Source organism: Pantherophis guttatus, chromosome 2, assembly GCF_059756535.1.
Source record: "Pantherophis guttatus breed Tessera chromosome 2, ASM5975653v1, whole genome shotgun sequence".
NCBI classification, from domain to species: Eukaryota; Metazoa; Chordata; class Lepidosauria; order Squamata; family Colubridae; genus Pantherophis; species Pantherophis guttatus.
The window spans coordinates 145506090-145525744 of NC_142064.1; the positions used below are offsets into that span (position 1 = coordinate 145506090).

At 44.0% G+C, this 19655-nt stretch overlaps 1 protein-coding gene across 13 annotated transcripts in view; it reads left to right on the top strand.

Annotated features, from left to right (window-relative positions):
• Nucleotides 1–19655, top strand: part of ITGA7 (integrin subunit alpha 7) — a 74100-nt gene that overhangs the window by 25717 nt on the left and 28728 nt on the right. For 2 of the 13 annotated variants that reach the window (XM_034412542.3, XM_034412540.3), the window contains exons 2-5: nt 5246–5373; nt 7858–7937; nt 12422–12677; nt 13793–13915. In XM_034412542.3, the coding sequence (XP_034268433.2) occupies nt 5246–5373; nt 7858–7937; nt 12422–12677; nt 13793–13915 (587 nt within the window). Of the gene's footprint in view, nt 1–5245; nt 5374–7857; nt 7960–12421; nt 12678–13792; nt 13916–14336; nt 14457–19655 lie in introns of all 13 variants that reach the window. The other 11 variants (XM_087886961.1, XM_034412541.3, XM_087886970.1 and 8 more) reach the window with 8 other exon arrangements.

Below are 19655 nucleotides of genomic sequence, written 5' to 3' on the forward strand. Positions count from 1 at the left end.
TGTGTCTTTGAAACTCCTCATTTTGCTTTGAGTTTTCCTGAAGGTGTGACTTGCTTGTTGTATCTCTTTGGCTTGATGTGGTTTCGATTAAGCACTTTGATGTCATGCGAGAAAGTTAGGCCAGTTTTTCCACCTGTTCTTTGAGTGTTAATTCTAACAAGTCATCCAGATTTAAGAGTGTTCTTGGAGCACATGACAATTCTTGATTGTCCCAGTAATGGTTTTTGCAAGCAGAGTTCCCTTTTACAGATGAGAAGGGAAGTTGGGATATATTGTGCGTTTAGGGTTGTTGAATTGATATAGGATTAAGGTGGACTTTGTAGGGAGATTTCTCAGTTTTTATTTTATTCAAAAGCTTGTGCAAAACCTGCCATCTGTGTGAAAGACAGAACTCTTGGTCTCTGGATAATGTCTGCTGACTTATGAAAGGCAATATGTCAGGAAGGGGAGGGAGACAAACATAAAGCAAGATTTGGCTCAGAATCTTATCTAAGTTTGCAAACCATTGATAATTAGATATAAAAAACAGCTACAACTCCTCCCCCATCTTTTTTGAAGAAGCTCATTTAAGGTTACAAGTCTGTATGCATTTATTTGAAAGAATGCTGTGAGTAGCTTTCAGGGGTTGGGGGGAAGTATATTTATTATACTTCAAGGCCTGTAGGATGACCCCTGATCAATCAGTTCAGATGTCTTCCAGGTGATTTTGATAATACAGGTAGTCCTCAACTTACGACCACAATTGAGCCCAACATTTCTGTTGCTAAGTGAAGCATTTGTTAAGTGACGTTTGCCCCATTTTATGACCTTTCTTGCCACAGTTGTTAAGTGAATTATTTCAGTTGTTAAGTTAGTTTAACAGTAACAGAATTGGAAGGGAACTTGGAGGTCATCTAGTCCAACCCCCTGCTCACGCAGGAAACCTGTACTAGGGATTCAAATTGCCGACCTTTCTGATGGACAAGCTCAGCATCTTAGCCTCTGAGCCACCTAGTCAGATAGATAAGTTAGTGTCATAGTTGTTAAGTGAATCTGGCTTCCTCATTGACTTTGCTTGTCAGAAGGTCGCGAAAGGGGATCACATGATCCCGGCAGTGGTGGGTTGCCCCTGGTTTGCAGCGGTTCTATAGAACCAGTAGTAAAACCGTCGGGAGGCTCTGCCAACTGGCCCCAACGTCATCAAAACGCTTCTGTGCATGCGCAGAAGAGTGCGTGCGCGCACAAGCGAAGCAAGTGCGTGCGCGTGGCCGAGTTGCGAACCGGTGGTAAAGGTAAGTAGAACCCACCCCTGGATCCCGGGACATTGCAACCGTCATGATTGTCATAATTATGAATCAGTTGCCAAGCATCTGAATTTTGATCCCATGACCATGGGGATGCTGTAACGGTCGTAAGTGTGAAAAATGGTCATAAGTCACTTTTTTCAGTACCGTTGTAATTTCTCATGCTCCAGATCTATATTGTGAGTTCTTCCCTTTCTTCATCTCTAGATAACTTACCAAAGTTTAAGCTGACTGTCTTTCTTAGCCCTAACCATTAATATTATATGATATAAAGAAAGATCTAAGTCAGGGGTGGGCAAATGTGGCTCTTTTACAACCTGTGGACTTCAACTCCCAGAATTCCTGAGCCAGCTGGCTCAGGAATTCTGGGAGTTGAAGTCCACAGGTTGTAAAAGAGCCACATTTGCCCACCCCTGATCTAGGTTATGCAACCTTTACCCCTGGTCACCTTAAAGACATTTCCACACAAATATAGGTATGAAAGGATGCAAAAATGATGAAATGCACATCATGACATCACAGTGCAAACCCCAACTTCATGCATTTGTCCTAATGCTGGATGAAAGTATGTAAACCATGTGGCTTCTGTCACGTGTTTTACCATTCAGGATTGCTCCAGACTTTTGCCCATGGGAACAGTGCACCAGTTTGAACGCAGCTCTGGATTTCTAGGAGCTGTAAGAGAGAATTCGGCCAGTTTACTTCTGGCTCAATTACAGTAAAACTAGTTTCTTTTTTTTTTTTTTTTCTTAAATGCATGACTGTGTATCTTGTGGATGGCCCATTTTTGCATTTGCAACCATTCCTGCCTCATCATGGTTCCTGAGCTTCAGGTTTCTGGGAGAAACATGGCTTGAGGGCCATCTTTCAACTCCCCCTGAAAGGAACTGCCTGGACTTTTTTTTTTTTTTTGCTAACGAGTAAATAGGTATAGACTAGTTTATTTCACTTTGGCTGGAATGGGGCTGGTGGCGGGATGTTTGTTACTGTGCAACTGGTGGTAGCTTGGACTGAAAGCAATGACTTTTGTCCAGTATTTTCGGCATTGGGAGGGTGGCAGGTTTGACAATGAACTTTTGAGGGCTTATAAAAGTGGTGGTAGATGGAAGCCACGTTACTACGATGCAGATTCAGGTTATGCCAAGAGTTCTTCAAATTGCCTTTTTTCTCCAATGAAAGAACCCATATTTCCATTTTCCAAACTATGGTTTTGAAATGTCGACAAAGTTACAATGCTGGGCTTCTTGAAACGTAACTGATATGAGCAATAACCTTTCCCCCCTCCCCTGCGATGATTTTCTATTTCATTTGGTGACCTTCAGTCTAATGAAATGAACCCATATGAATGTCCATGTGTTGGGCCTTTTTCTGTCCACTGTGCCTCTATTGTGAATGGCCAATTCAGCAAGGAGCACTATAGAGAGAGAGAGAAAAGAGGATTCTGTGGGTTTGCTCTTTTTGCAGAGAACAAATTTGAGATGTTTGTGAGATTTGTGGGCACTTTTGTGTGGTGCGTGCATAATTGTGCAGGAAAAGCTACAGCTGGTTTTATTGTTTCTCCTTGGGACTTCTGCATAACTCATGTAGTTCTGGAGATACCTGCATATTCTCTAAAATGTGCATGAAATAAGGACAAGAGAGATTTTGTTTCAGATCTCAAAATCCAACGATCTCCTCTATTCCTATATCACCTGCTGCTAAGCAATAGTGCTCCTTATGAAGATTTTACTTACAAAGATTTTACGCATGCGGCCCTCCCGAGCTCCATTTTCGCTGGCAGAGGAATTGCAGCAGCCGGAAATGGAGCTCGGGAGCCTGTTTTTGCTGGCAGAGGCCTGCCACAAGCGCCCCCAACATGAGTGACATTGAGCAGGCCACACCCACCCTGGCCCCCTGAGGTCAAACACAACCCTGATACGGCCCTCAATGAAACTGAGTTTGACACTCCTGGTTTAGTGTGTCAGGCTGTCCGAATTACCCACTCCCTAGGGAAGTGACTTATCCCTGTGTGGCAACAGCTGCAGCATTACCAATGTCTTGGTAAAAGAAGTGGCCATTTTAAATCCTCCCACTTGCTGGAAAGGAGACTGGGAAGCTATCATTTTCACTTGGGGTGGGGGTGAGGGATGGTTAAACATCTGCAGCAGGCCAAGCAGGTTGAACCTCAATAGATTAGTCACCTAAAAACCTATTTTTTTGTGTGTGCCAAAAAGGGAGCAAAAATGTAGAAGAGAATGGAAAGACAATGAAACTCTTGTTCTTCTAGAGTTGGCTAAGATTTTGACTTTGTTTCAGCAGTGGGACAGAAGGATTAAGCCTCCAACAACCCTCGTATTCTGATGACCCAGCTGGCATTCAGGTTAATAATTAACTCCTATCTATGTCCTGCAGCATTCTGATTTTCTCTTTTTCTCATTTAAGTGTGACATACAAACAGGAACAAGGGTAGCTTATCCATATTTTATTGAATGGCTGCATCCACGCAGCATTCTAAATCACAAACAAACCTGCCACGCAGGGGTGAAATCTACTTACCTTCCTTACCGGTTTGGAAGCAAATGCACCATGCGTGCGTGCTTGCTTCGCTCACGCGTGCATGCGTGTCATGTGCATGTGCACACCTGCACATGCACAAAACCTTCTGTGTATGCACAGAAGGTAACAAAAATTACTTCCTGGTTAAAACCAGGAAGTAATGACACCCGGGCGGCGATCGCTACCAGATTGCCAAACCACAGGGAAAAATTGCTACCGGATTGGGCGATCCGGTCCGATCCGGGAGCATTTCACCCCTGCTGCCACGTCATTATAGCTTAACCCAGCCTGCGAAAACAAATAAATAGCACTAATATGAAACATAATCGTTTGGAAAAGAAAGGGATTCTGCGAATGTGATTCAGCATGGGAACTCTTAACTTTGTGGGTGAAATTTTGTCTTGGGAATTGATAGACCGCGAGCAAAAATACAGCTGTTTTGGTCAGGAATGCAAGCATGAAATGGGTTGTGGGCTGTTCCAAGTGACATCATGTCCCCCGTTAGGAATCCTGGTTGCTGGAGGGAAAGGACAGCTGTGATGGAGATGCAGGAACAGGTGATATGTGGTCAGGAGCTGAAGTGGGCCCTGCATCTGCTTGAGGCAAAAGAGTATGAATACACTCCCCACCCCCAGCTGTTCATTGCCTCCTTCTCCCCCTATATGTGCTCCTGACAAAAATGCCTAGGATAGAATTTATTCTCTCTTTAAACTAATTGATCTTTTCAGAACGCACATTAATGTCAGAAGGGGGAATACTCAAGGTCGTTGTGGCTTAGCGTGAAGGGGAAAGGAGACCAGCAGCTTTTGCCAGCTCAGCAGAAATCTGGTTCCCAAGTGTGCTGCTCAGCCCTCCTCGTTTCCCTCGCTCACATCTTTGTATCCATCACAATAATAATTTCAGTTCCTCCTTCTGTACATCTATTCATTTTTTTTTGAACCATAATTCAACCTTTCCCTTATTTTCTTTCAATCCTGCAGAATCCTTGGCTTTCCTTTAGTTCCGGTGCCCCATTTTCTCCTTTCATTCGATGCTTCTTTTTACTTTAATCTGTTTCCATTATGCAGTACTTTTTCTCCCCTTAAAAACAAAAACCAACACTTTAGTTTGTTTATACAACTGACTATTCGTTATTAAAAATAATCCAGTGCAATAGGATACAAGATGCAAAGAATAAAACCGTGAAGAAGATACTTGGCAAAATTACAAGAAGTTTAAGAAACCATTTTATGAGACAGCGGGACTGCAAAGGACCAAAGTGCTAACCCATATTCAACAAAAGGCTTGACTGAAGAATCAAATGCTTCACTTAGCAGGCCACAGCTGTCCAGATGCAGAGCACTCAGTAAAAAGCTCACATGTCCTCCCATCTTTGCTCCTTCCCATCTTCTTTCAGTCCCTCTAACTTTCTCCTCCATTTATTTCAGGCTGTTGGTGGGAGCGCCACAGGCTACTGCTTTGCCCGATCAACAGGCCCAAAGAACGGGTGGTTTATATGCCTGTCCTTTGACTTACGAAACTAAGGACTGTGAGCGTGTGCCCATTGATGACGGAGGTATGGAACAGTATGGTTAAATTGGGGTGAAAATGAACTCTTCCTTCCACATAGCAACCTTCCTTCTCTGATTTGGATCAGGCTTAAACTGGAGTCACTTTGGAATCTGGGTTGTCTGCGATCAGAATGGGACAACTTGCCATGTAGCTAACTCGCTGTGGCCATATCACCATGGCCAACTCGCCACAGGGCAACTCGCTACAGGAGAACTTGCTGTGGGACAATGCATGCGGGATACCTCAAAGATTTTACGCTGGAAATCATGGAAATCATGTTGAAGAAACAGTGGCGGATAACATTTATTGTGACTGCAGTGAGTTGTCTTGTGGCGAGTTGACCGTAGTGAGATGGCCTCAGCAAATTGGGTACGGCAAATTGTCCCTTTCTGATCGCAGACAACCCAGATTGGCAAGACAATCCTGTGGGGAGATGGCTGGACCGGATTGGCTGCAATGAGATGTCAGGGGCACGCTGGCCGTGGCGCGCTGGTCACGCCGAATTGACTGTGGCGAGTTGTCCTAAACCCATCTGTGATTCCTCCTGAGTTTACTAAAGGGGTAAGCAGAGAATCTTTTTCAGTCAGTGTAGAGCCTATGGCCCGAAACACATGATAATAAAATTTTAAACATGCAGAAGGTCTCAGTTGCCGGCTGCTAGATAAACATAAGTCACTTCGCCAGCTAGTGTCTTCTAAATGTATTGGATTTCAATTCCCTTGGCCATCTACCTAGGTGTTGGGAAGGTGGGATCAACACACCAGGAGACTATTATCACAGTGGGGACCATGGCTGTTTGCAGGATTGAAAGCTTTTATCAAAATGACAAAAGCAGGACCTCATCATCATGATATAAGCTCCACCCTTTTTCTATGAAGTCATGACACATGTAGAAAAGGGGTGGGACTTGCATCACAGTAGGACATGGGTGTCAAACTCATGGTGACATGTTGCCATTACATGATGTTTCGTGATGTTTTTCTCCTTTGTGGAGCTGGGGTGCGCGTGGCCTGTGTATGACGCTCTGGCCTGCGGCCCGCCAGTTTGACACCCCAACAGTATAGGACAACACTGCTTTCGTCATTTGCCCTCTTGACTTCTTAGTAACCCCTTCTCTCTGCCCATGAATGCCTCTGTTGGGAAGCATAGTTAAAATATGTGATTTCCAGAGCAGCTAGCATGATTGCAACCTGGCAATTTGCATTTCTTTAAAAGGAAAAAGCTCAGCTGCATTAGACTCAGTATGTGCTCTAGGGGGCAATTCCTTGCTGACCTGTGTTACTCATGAGGCAATGATGAAGAATGGTCATGGAGTTGTTGATTGGTCCTGATTGGACACCTTTCCAGCATAGAATCTTGTCCTACTGCCTCATTCTGATTTCACATTGCATTGTCAGAAATGTTCCCAGGTGGGCACATTCCCCTGCAGCGAGAGAGAGGGGAGTTTTTGCAGTTGTCTAAGTACAGCTGTAATTTGAAGTGGAGCAAGGAGGCTGGGAGGGAGATTAACTTTTTATCCCATGCTGCAGACATGGTCTAAATTGCTCTTGTTAAAGTCCTTAGAACTTATGGAAGAACAGATACTTACACATTTTCCTTTGTCAAGCTGATAAAAGCTTTGGTGGAATCAGATATAGAAGAGGGTTAAAGCCCTCTTTCTGTAATTGTGATCCAAGTCAGAGCCACACAGCTTCTTTCAATTAAAGAAATTGAGATTGTTTAATGGGTAGTGCTGTATGTATCTGTGTGTATGTATAGTTTTTTTTCCAAGGAAAAACTAAAGGAAAATGCTGTCTAATCAGTTTAATTTTAGTCTAAGGATATATCCTCATGTCTTCCTAAATCTTCCAGATTTAAGATAGTGCTTTTCCTCTTCTCTTTTTGCTGGGGATGCAATATATCGCACTTCATTGATGATGTAGTCAGGAGGAAACCTGTCTAGATCCTATTGGCTGCTCAAGATAGCCCTCTTTGGTCATTGGAAACTGCCCTCCTTGGCCATTTTGGCAATTAAAGTATCATGGGGTTTTTTGCCAGCTGACAAATTAAAAAAGCACGTTAACACCACTATCTCTCTGTGCCTTAGCCACTCTTGTATTTGTTGCAATTTGTTGCATCATAGAAAGCAAAGATCAAGTCTTGTCTGGATAGAGCCTGGATAGCTCTGCAGACAAAAGCACTGTAATTTAACACCAGCTGTCTGCAATTACTGTAAGTTCGAATCTCGCCAGGCTCAAGGTTGACTCAGCCTTCCATCCTTTCTAAGGTAGGTAAATTGAGGACCCAGTTGTGGGGGCAATAAGCTGACTTTGTATAAATATACAAAAGTATGAAGGCTATTGCTTAACGCACTGTAAGCTGCCCTGAGTCTCCGGAGAAGGGCGGCATATAAATCTAATTAAAAAAAAAAAGTCCTCTGTGCCCCAGTAACAAAGGGTCAAATAATCTTCGTTCTTTAATATCTCTCTATTTCTTTTCCACTTTGCAGTTGACCTGAAGAAGGAGAGCAAGGAGAACCAGTGGCTGGGTGTTACTGTCAACAGCCAAGGCCCCGGAGGAAAGATTGTGGTCAGTGGCCATGACTGGATGGGTGGGTGGTCATTCTGTTTAACCTCTTTGGTTCTGGCCAAGTAACCTAACAGAGTCCAGCCTGGTGTAGCTAAATGGCATAAATCTGAGTTTATGAGGAGGCAGCATGCTCAGCTATGAGGAAAGAGATTTGGAAGCTACTACAATCTAAGTCATGTGGATTGGGGGAAATGGAGAAACCCAAAGAGATAGATTTCAAATGGGTAGTGATGGTGAAGAGTGAAGTTGGGGAAGATAAAATTAGGAAGGAAGCTTTTCTTTGCCGTGTTCACACAGGTAAAATTGTGCTTAGTATTCTGGATGAAAGGAAGCTCCTTTACACTGCAATCACCTTTCACACTGCTGTTGAATAAAATCATGTAAACATATCCTAACACTGTGTCCTCTCTACAGAAAAAGTTGTACAGCTGAAAACTAGAGTGCACAAGGAAAGTTAAAGAATCCTACCTACTTTGGTAGCATTCGTAGAACTCAAGCAGTCTAATATATAGATATGTTGTCTTCCTAGAAATACTTGAAAATAACTCAATACATGCTAAGAAAACCTTTTCCCAGCCTAACACTGTGCGGATATTTTCCCAGGATCCTTAACCAGGCTAACTTTCTGGACCTAAGATTTCAACACACAACATGAACACTATTCTGGGAAAGCTAGAATATAAATGTCTGGCTGATTTCTAAACAGTGGAGCAGGGTTGGTCTGTTATTATTTGAAAGGGAATATTAGGAAATAACAAGGGATATAAGGTGGACTGAGAAGTTTTTAAAAATACAAGCGGATGACAATTGCAAAACATTTCTAGTTGTTGTCAGGAAAAAAATCCATATCCATAAAGTTAAAGATAAGTGAAGCTTGATTCCGAAGAAATTACAACTCATTTGAAATAGCTACCCATGTGAACATTGCCTCTGAGTGGAACAGTTTAGATGACTAATTTAAAAATCCTTATGCCAATAATTCTTGGTTAAATTGGGTGGCTATTGAAATTAAATAAATACATTCTTCATTACATATAGAAAACGGCTGTCAGGTCTGTAGGAAAGGTTTTCCTTTTGCACTGATTTAATAATATTAGTAGGGAGAATTCATATGGTGTATCAGGGCATCCAAGGCTCATCTGAGGAGTTTATGGATTATTGTTTATGCTAAGATTTATATATTTATTTACTTATATGGCCGCCTATCTGGCTCACAACAATCCATAAAACACAGTGAAAACCAAAGATACTCTTCCTAAATCCTGTTTGGATTATGGTTTTCTACATAAAAGTTTGGGATGGCTACTCTGTGGTAAGAACTGTGTCTTTTGGACTTCACTGGTGAACAGGGCCTGACTTATAGACTTCAACTTTCAGCTCCATCTATTGATTTCAGGAACCATGGTTTATAGAGCACACTTTTCAAGTATAGTTCTAATTTATCTGCCACAGTCCTAGGAAGTCGTTGGCTTGTGGCATACCTCCCATTCATAGCCTGAAGTGGTACCTTCCAGGAAAGAATAATATCATTTTTATTTAGTTTAAATCCATTCACAAGGTGACAAATTTGTCACATGTATTTCACTGCTGATGTCCATTAAGTGGGTCTGAATATACAGTACACACCACTCTAGTCATGATAAGTGGGTTAAGGTGTATGTGATACTTTGGGCCTCCTGAGCAATTGTAGGAAAAGAAAATGCAATTTTCTAGTGCTTTCTATTTGTGTTTCTATCCATCCATCAATCAATGAAAATAGCATTAGCTTTTTTATCACTGAAGCAATCTCAAAGTGAGTGTTAGGCATTGTCAACTTGTCAAAATGTTTAAAGCTTGTCTTGGAATTATCCCTGTTATCTGTTTTGTGCATTTCCTGAAGCTCTGGCACACGGCTCGACTGAGGAGCTGGTGGCCGCCTGGGATAGGGCGGCCGCTGGAGCTTTGGATCGGGTCGTGCCTTTGCGGCCTCTGACCCGGCGTCGATCTCGCCTGGCTCCTTGGTTCACCGAGGAGTTGAGGGAGATGAAGCGCTGGAAAAGACGCCTGGAGAGTTGTTGGAGGGCCAGCCATTCTGAATCTGACCGAACACTGGTAAGGTCTCATATTAAGACCTACCTGGTGGCGATAAAAGTGGCGAAGTATAACTATTTTGCCACTCTTATTGTGTCATCAGATAATCGCCCGGCCGCCCTGTTTAGGGTGACCCGCTCCCTGCTCCACCAGGAAGCGCGGGAGGACCCCTTGGAGGGTAGAGCCGAGGATTTTGTACAGTATCTGTATGACAAAATCGCTCAGATTCAGGAACACCTGGACTCTGACTGGGTAGATTCAGCGGGGAGGACAGAGACAGGTCTTGTGAGTATTATCTGGGAAGAGTTTGATTCTGTGATGCCCGAAGACGTGGACAGGATACTGGGCAGACTGAGCGCAGCCACATGTTTACTGGACCCGTGTCCCTCCTGGTTGGTGCTGGCCTCTCGGGAGGTTACACGAGGCTGGCTCCAGGGGATTATAAATGCTTCCTTGAGTGAGGGTGTCTTCCCTGCTGCCTTGAAAGAGGCGGTGGTGAGGCCTCTCCTCAAGAAGCCTTCCCTGGACCCGGCAGTGTTGGCAAATTATCGTCCAGTCTCCAACCTTCGCTTCGTTGCGAAGGTTGTTGAGAGTGTGGTAGCGCGACAGCTCCCCCAGTACCTGGATGAATCATCGTATCTGGATCCGTTCCAGTCGGGCTTCAGGCCTGGGTACAGCACGGAAACGGCATTGGTCGCGTTGGTTGATGATCTCTGGAGGGCTCGGGACAGGGGTTGTTCCTCTGTCCTGGTCCTATTAGACCTCTCAGCGGCTTTTGATACCATCGACCATGGTATCATGCTGCACCGGCTAGAGGAGTTAGGGGTGGGGGGCACCGTCCTACGGTGGTTCTCCTCCTTTCTCTCTGACCGGTCGCAGTCCGTGTTGACAGGGGGGCAGAGGTTGACCCCGAGGCCCCTTGTATTTGGGGTGCCACAAGGGTCGGTCCTCTCGCCCCTTCTGTTCAACATTTATGTGAAGCCGCTGGGTGAGATCATCTGTGGTTTCGGGGTGAAGTACCATCAGTACGCTGATGATACTCAGCTGTACATCTCCACCCCGGACCACCCCAATGATGCCCTTGAAGTGATGTCCTGGTGCCTGGAGGCCGTGCGGATCTGGATGGGGAGAAACAGACTCAGGCTCAACCCATCTAAGACCGAGTGGCTGTGGTTTCCGACATCCCGATATAGTCAGTTGGTGCCATCACTGACTATTGGGGGCGAGTCATTGGCCCCCACGGAGAGGGTTCGCAACTTGGGTGTCCTCCTGGACTCACGGCTGTCTTTAGAAGAGCACATGACGGCCGTGGCCAGGGGGACTTTTTATCAGGTCTGCCTGATTTGCCAGTTGCGTCCCTTTCTGGATCGGGATTCGTTAAATATGGTCACTCATGCTCTCGTCACTTCCCGCTTGGACTACTGCAATGCTCTCTACATGGGGCTCCCCTTGAGGAGCACCCGGAGGCTCCAGCTGGTCCAGAATGCGGCCGCGTGAGTGGTTATGGGAGCGACGTGGCACTCCCATGTGACCCCCCTCCTGCGCGAGCTGCACTGGCTCCCGGTGGTCTTCAGGGTGCGCTTCAAGGTTTTGGTTACCACCTTTAGAGCGCTCCATGGCATCGGACCGGGGTATTTACGAGACCGCCTTCTGCTACCAATAGCCTCTCACCGACCAGTACGCTCCCATAGAGAGTGGCTCCTCAGGGTGCCGTCGGCTAAACAGTGTCAACCGGCGGCCCCCAGGGGGAGAGCCTTTTCTGTGGGGGCACCTACCATCTGGAACGAGCTCCCCCCAGAGATACGGAGGATCCCGGACCTGCGCACGTTTTGCCGTGCTCTCAAAACTTTTCTATTTCAGCAGGCTGGCCTGGCCTAACCTTTCCCATTCCTCTTTTAAATTTTTTAATTCGTGATTTTATAAATTGGGTGTTTTAATCTGTGTTTCGGCCAAAATATTTAATAATTTTAAGGGATTTTTAATATTTGTATTATCTGTATTTTATCTTGGCTGTTCACCTCCCTGAGTCCTTCGGGAGTAGGGCGGTATAGAAATTTGATTAATAAATAAATAATAATAATAAATGTGTGTGTATATATATATATACACACACACTATATTTGGCTATTATTTGATAATTATCATGCCTTGCTTTGGAGCTTCCCTACCTCTAGATAAAGTTACCTCAGAAAGGATGGTTAAAACCATGGTTAAAGCTCTTCCCCATTGCTTAGGCACTACAAAAGAGGGGCTTATGGCCTAAACTCCACTCATAGCCTGAAATGGTACATTCCAGGGAAGTCCAGGAACTCTCCTATGCCTTCTACAACTAATGTATGTGCAGAGAGCCTAGAGGCCACACATACTTTCTAACCCTCTCTGCCCTGTCTCTTTTCTCCTCCCATGAATCCCAGACCTGCGCTCACTTATATGAAGCACGCAACCGTGTGAATGAGTCTCTGGAGACAAGGCACGTGATTGGCCGTTGTTACGTACTCAGCGAAGGGCTGCAAGTGGCCGATGAACTGGATGGTGGCGAGTGGAAGTTCTGTCAAGGGCGCGAACAGGGGCACGAACGCTTTGGTTACTGCCAGCAGGGAATAGCCACGGGCTTCACTGCAGATAGGCATTACATCCTCTTTGGGGCACCTGGCACATACAACTGGAAGGGTAAGCCTTTGCTTTCAACAAGGAATATTATTAAGTCAGGTAGCCCCGACCCACATTTTGGCAAGCAGCTCAATCATACCGTAACCCCCATTTGAAGCTGCAGATATTCTACCCCAAACAAATAGGATGGTTGTGAGTACCATTCATGCCCTCATCAATTGGTACCCAAATCTGGGAATATGTCCTCCTAAGTGCCCATGGGAGGGGGGGCGGTTTCCATATTTTCTATACTGAATGGCACTGGATGGGTGTATCTCCTAACCCTCCAATCCTACAGGGATTATGTGGAGGGTTTTCCAATCTAATGCATTGCCTCTGAAGGATCTGAAGGAGTGCCATCGGCCAAGTTATGTCGGCTGGCGACACCCAGGGGGAGGGCCTTCTCTGTGGGAGCCCCAGCTCTGTGGAATGAACTGCCTCCGGAAGTGTGTAAGATCTCCGACCTCCGGGTATTTTGCTGTGCACTCAAGACCCTGTTGTTCCGCCAGGCCGGGCTATCAACATAATAATTTTAAATTGGGTGTTTTAAATTTCTGGGGTTTTAAATTGAGCCGAATTATTTAATAATTTTAAATTATTTTAATTGATGTTTGTCTTGTGCTTTTAATAGGCTGTACACCACCCTGAGTCCTTCGAGAGAAGGGCGGTATAGAAATAAAATTATTCTATTCTATTCTATTCTAAATTATTTTATCTGACCTCGCCAACATGACCAGTACTGGCAGGGGTATTCTGCTGTGCCAGAAAGAGCAGACCATGGGCACAATCACCACAGCACAGTACAACACAGTTGCTGCAAAGACAAGCTAACTCCCAGGATCTTTCATGGAACCAATGGGCTTGTGACAAGCAAATCTAGAGTTTGGTATCTCTAGGAAATGCTCATTGTGTCTTCTGCTCTTTGCACCCAGCATTATTCTAGAGGGAACCCTTGTTTTAAGCCTTTGCCTAGATCCTCCCTGTAGATTTGATAACAAGCCATTGCCTCTTCAATCACTACTACAGAAGGGCAAATCTGAAGAACATCCTTGTTTTCCTACTATCCTGCGAGGCTGGCCATTTTCTCCAATGTCTCCCTCACTCTGCCCATCATTAACAGGTGTTTGGTTTGGCAGGGACCATACGGGCAGAGCTGAGTGTCTTGGATTTCATTCACTACGACGATGGGCCGTATGAAGCCGGGGGAGAAAAGGACCAGGACCCCTCGCTCATCCCCTTGCCAGCTCACAGCTACCTCGGTACGGGGTTGTGCCCAGCAGGCCAAACACTGCAGAGCAATCCGACAGGCCATCACAGGGCAGGGTGTTGGGGGTGGGAAGCAAAAATTTCACCTGGGGAGAACTAAAGACTAGCCGACAATCATCATCTCAAACTCAGTCTTGAATTGGAAGAGTAAATTTCACTGGTAACAAGCGGCTATCTCGTTCTTTGGACCTGGGCAGTTATATCTGGGAAGGAGAATGGTTTGATCAGCAACAATATGTGCCCTGGGTGGTAACTGGGGCCCAACCAGACAATAATGTGTGAGCACAACCCGAGCCCTGGAAGTCCCCTGACTCCTGTTCAATGCTCTGTGGTGTTTCCCTGCCTGGGCGCCGAACTTTCTCATACCGCTAACCATCTCTCTCCTCTCTCTCTCTCCTTCCATTGGCCTTGCAGGGATATTGTTTGTGACAAACATTGATAGCTCAGACCCTGATCAGTTGGTCTATAAAACGCCAGATACCAGCGAACGGGTCCCCGGGACTGTTGGAGACGTAGCCCAGAATAGCTACTTAGGTTTGTAAGGTGTTGGTGTGCCCGTCTCCGTGATTTCTGCCTCTTCCTCCCCACTATTATTTTTAGCTAGTTTCTGTTGTTTTTCCCTTCTGTTGTGTTTTGTCATTCCCCTCTTCTCCACCTCCCCCAAATACATGGCAATCAAATTCTCAAGTCCTGCTACTTTTAACCAGCAGAGGGTGCCAGTCCCAGCTCCTGCTGCAGCTTTAACTGTAAAAGAACAGGAATCTTTATCATGGCTTTTTTGTTTAACAGGCTGCTGTAACAGGGAGCATATGACTAAGGATAGGGGATCTGGGAAAAGCAATTCAGTAAATAGCTTAATAATGACTGTTCAGCTTTCTCAGTGCAGCCTGTTTCGATAGGGATTATCACCCCTAACATGGGCATCAAGAGTATCACAGCTAAAAAGTGGAAGGGTTTAAAAAAAAAAAAATCTATGTTAGAAAAGAGTGAGTAGAGAAATGCCACATTATTTTGGTCTGCTTCCAAAGGCATATTGGATATTCTGGAGTTTAAGGAGCATAAACCTCTGGGCTCAAAATACATTATGAAATGTATCTACATCTGCATGCTTCCATTGTATGTCGCAGTCATATGCTTTATGTCAGAGCATTTGGCATTGTGTGTGTGTAAGTGCGTGTGAGGTGTGAGTGAATCAGGAATGTGACCAGATGTGTATGTGTGTGTGTGTGTTTGTTGGGGGGAAAAGAATGTAATCAGGAGCATTCATGGAAAAGTAAAAAAAAAAAAAATCAAGATAGCAGCTATGACTATTTGAAAGTATGCACTGCACGTAAAAAAGGCCAGGGATTAATTCTCATAGTTGTGACGGCCATCTTGACTTTTTTTGACACCTCCCCTCCACTCTATAGACTTCCTGGATGTAATCATTTGGAAGATCCAGTCTTTCCAGCCTGATAATTTTCAGATGTTGTGGTCCCCATCTTTCAGCCGACATACCCGGGAGTCACCAAGGTGGAGAATCATGGCAGGAAGCTCTGAAAGGATGGACGAAATCTATATAGGCAGATGGAACATGGGCACAATGCTTCCGCCCTTCTAAGATTACCATTAACTCCCAGACAGATCAGAGTGAAAACATCTCATCTGTCTGGTGTAGCTGCCGTACAAGTAGGACTGCTGGGACCGCATCTTGCCTTAGTGAGAAGTCTTTGCAGGATTGGGGTCTGCTGATCAGTTGGCCCTGACTCCAGTTGAACTGCCAGGTGGGGTTATTTAGGGACATGGTGTGTCAGGCGTGAACAACCAGACCCACAAGTGCAGAGTTCAAGCTCTTCAAACTACTTTATTGTGTTCTGCCAATAATGTGTATAACTGCGGTGATTCAGTGGTAAAGATGCCGGGCTTGTCAGCTGGAAAGCCAGCAGCCCAGGTTCAAGACCTGAGCATCACGCAATGGGGTGAGCTCCCGTTCTTGCCTTAGCTCCTACCAACCTAGTACAGTAGTTTGAAAGCATGCAAATGCAAGTAGGTAAATAGGTACCACTTTGCAGGGATGGTAAGGCCGCTCTGTGATGTCATGTAGGCCACACGACTGCAGAAATGTCTTTGGACAGCACTGGCTCAATGGCCTTGAAACAGATGAGCCCCGCCCCCTTTAGTCACAAGAACTAATGGAGTAAAATCTGCAGGGATTTCTTTACCTTTTAACTTACATTAGAGGAATCACCCAGGCTGGTAGCTCTCCCTTGGGAACAATTCGATAAGACTCCAAGGATCTTGGGGGGTGGGGGAGGAGGTCAGTCCTAACCCTTTTGCAGTTGCACCGAGACTCCATGCTTGATCTCTCCTCCCTGTCAGGCTAGGTGCTTCTTGACTGGTGTAGAGAAGGTTGGCAATTCTGGATGAGTAGTTCTTGAACCCAGGAACTGGCCTTGACTCTAGTGTGGTTTGGGTGGTATTCTTCCTACAGGGCTATATGCAGATATTCAGGATGCTCTTTAGCTTCAGATTGTTGCTGGAACTGCATGTGATGCCAGTGACTAGAATCACCAGGGCACAGGTTTAGTTGTAAATCATCTCTGGCTGTTTCCAGATGGAGCTAATCTGATTTTAATAGTGCACCTGCTGCTCCCAAGTTGGATGACTGTAACGTTCCCTATGTGACAGTCCTTATTAGTTGGTGCAGAGCAGTGATGGGCAGTAGCAGGGGAGCTTGGAAATAGGTGCAGGTGACTCCTGTTCTGAGAGCTCGGTACTGATTGCAGGTGGAATACTGGTCCCAATTTTTAATGTGCTAGTGCTATTTATCATTGGAGCATATGGGTCATCAGGCCTTCTCTATATCAGTACCATTCCTTTGGAAAAAATATCCAAGGGGGCTGAATCTGTTTTTTTTTTTTTTTAAGAAAACAGCTAAAGACCTACCTATGTTCTTGCTGCATTTATGGAGTGTATTTTTATACGCTTTATATAAAATGCCTACTTGTTTCCCTTGGCAGCCCTGAGATTTGAGTGGCCCTATCCAAGTTCATATATAAATTTCTACGTTTTTGATAACAGTATTTAAGGCAATTGTTTTTAGCGCTGATATTTTAATGCTGTTTAATTCGTGATTTTATTGTTGGAAACTAACCTGAGTGCTGTGAAGTGGTATGGCAAAATGTTAATAAACGAATAAGAAAGACAATTTTTTTATTTAGAGCCAAACAAAACGGTTGGCCAAGTGCCTCAGATAAGATGTCTTGCCTACTTAAGGGAGAAAAACATTAATTTACACTAGAACAGCTAGTGATCAATGATTGAATTGAGGCGTTTATTTATTTGATTTCCCTCCTGCCTTTCTTTCAGGAACTCAAATGGGCATTCATAGTGGTCCCCTCTCCTATTTTTCCCATTAATAACAACCCTGTAAGGTAGGTTGGTCAGAGAGTGATTGGTTTTGAGTCATAAAGAAAACTCTGGTAGCTGGAGGTGGGGGGGACTAGAATGAGAGGCAGCTTGGTCTAGTAATTAAGGCGCACCAAGCTAAAAATTAGGAGACTGTGAGTTCCAGTCTCACTTTAGGCATGAAAGACAGATGGGTTAATTTGGATCAGTCAATTTTCTCTCAGCCCAACTCACCTCACAGAGAGGTTGTTGTGGGGAAAATAGGATGAAGGGGCATTAGGTATGTTTGCTGCCTTGAGTTATTTATAAAAACAAAGGCAGGTTAAAAAAAACAAAAATAAAATAAAAACCTGGGTGTCTTAATCATTCCTATTCCAAGGGACTAGGGCAGGAAGAAAAGTTTGCTAGGGCATATTTGTTGTGTGATAGTTTAGGAACAAATGGAGCTAAGGCACTGGTTTTGGGACAGTCTACCTGATGATCCACAGAAACTGATGTGAACAGCAACTACTGATCTAGTAAAATAGGAATTAGCCATTTTGATCAGTATTCCGCCTCCTTTGCAGCTAAAGGCATTTTAAATATTTTTTGAAACTGAAGTCTACACCTGTTTGATTTAGGTTGGAACTGCCAAAGCAAAGCATTTTCTGGCTCCCTTTAGCCCTCCATCCACTACAGAGAAATGCTAATGAGAAAATGACCAAGTAACATCATCAGTGATAGAAGACAAACCCAGCTGTCTTCTAGCACTGAGCTTGTTACGTAGTTGGGTAATGAAACATCTGTAAGAAAACAACCAAGCTTAGAGAGCACCAAAGACTATCCCAGAGCTACAAACATTCTCTTCTATTAATAGTACTTTTTTTGCCGTATTTTGAATAAAGTCACCAATTTAGTATGACTGTTTCTCCCTTATCCAACTCTCTCAAGCATGGCGATATATTGCATAATATTCTGTTGTTGGGACCAACTTCTGATGAAGTAGACCGTAGGCCCAAAATTTTATGCTACAACAAAATTCCTTGACTTTTAAGTTGCCACAAGTTCATACTACTATATTCCAGTCCCAGATAAATCGCAGCCTCTTTCCTGGGAATTAGCTGAAAAGATAAATTTCTCTCAGATTCTAGAATAGAAAACTCGGTCTTCTGGGAGATTACCAGAGCGTGTATTTCAAGGAGCCTTTGCATTCCTGACCAAGAGCTGTTACTCAAGCCAAAAACACTCTCCAGTCCCTTAGGAATGGGAAATGACAACAGACAAAGGCCAAGAGAGACTCTAATCAGACTGCAGAGCCTATGAAGTTTGCCTGCCGTTTTCAGAATGGAATGTTTTTTGTCTTAAAAGAGGTTTTCCTTCTCTAAATTATCCTCTTCTCTGGCCCCTGTAGCATAAAAGCAACTTCTTTTTTTCCTGCCTGGTCCTTAAGATGTTGTGTTTCCTGCTGTTCTAGTTTTAAAGTATTGATTTCCCTCTTCTTCCCAAACAGTCTTTGTGATGGTTGCATTCTGGCATGCTTGGTGGGAAGGGAGACAATACTAGGGAAATCCAGCTATCCCTATCCTTTTGTTAAAAACAACAACAACACATTTTTATTAGGGTATAAATTATTATAAAATGCAAAATACAAAAGTAAATAAAAGAGCAGTGAAAGGGGAGGGGAAGGGGGGAGAGAGAAGTGAGGAAGGGTAGGGAAAAGAAAAGAAAAAGAAGCATTGACTTTCAACTCTCTCTCTTGCAATAGAATAAGGCATTAACATCAAATCACAACTTTGTGTTTTTCCATAGTAATAAGAACAATTCATTTCTATAAAAACCTGTCAATCTAATCTGTAAAACCCAAAGTCAAAATTACATTCTTTTCCACGTCAAGCACAAAATTCAGAAGTGGTTTCCATGTGGAAACAAAAGTACTTATGTTTTTTTTTCTTTAATCAGAATAGTCAGTTTTGCCATATCAGCCAACTCCATCAACTTCTGCATCCATTCGTCCATGTAGGAATCAAAGTGTCTTTTCATTTTTGTGCATACAAAAGTCTTGCTGGTATCAACATGTATAGTAGCAAAGTTCCAAATTTTTTTTCTCTAGTTCTTTTTCCATTAGTCCCAAAAGGAAAAATTCTGTTTTCATTTCTATCTCCATTTTCAGGATTTTCTGTATTAAAATATTAATCACATTTCAAAAAAATTTTTTTGCTTTATCACATGTCCACCATAGATGTTAAAAAGTCCCTTCTTTATTCTTACACTTCTAACATTCATTTGACATACCTTTATACATCTTAGATAGCTTATCTTATCTGGTGTTAAATACCAGCGATACATCATCTTATAAAAATTATATTT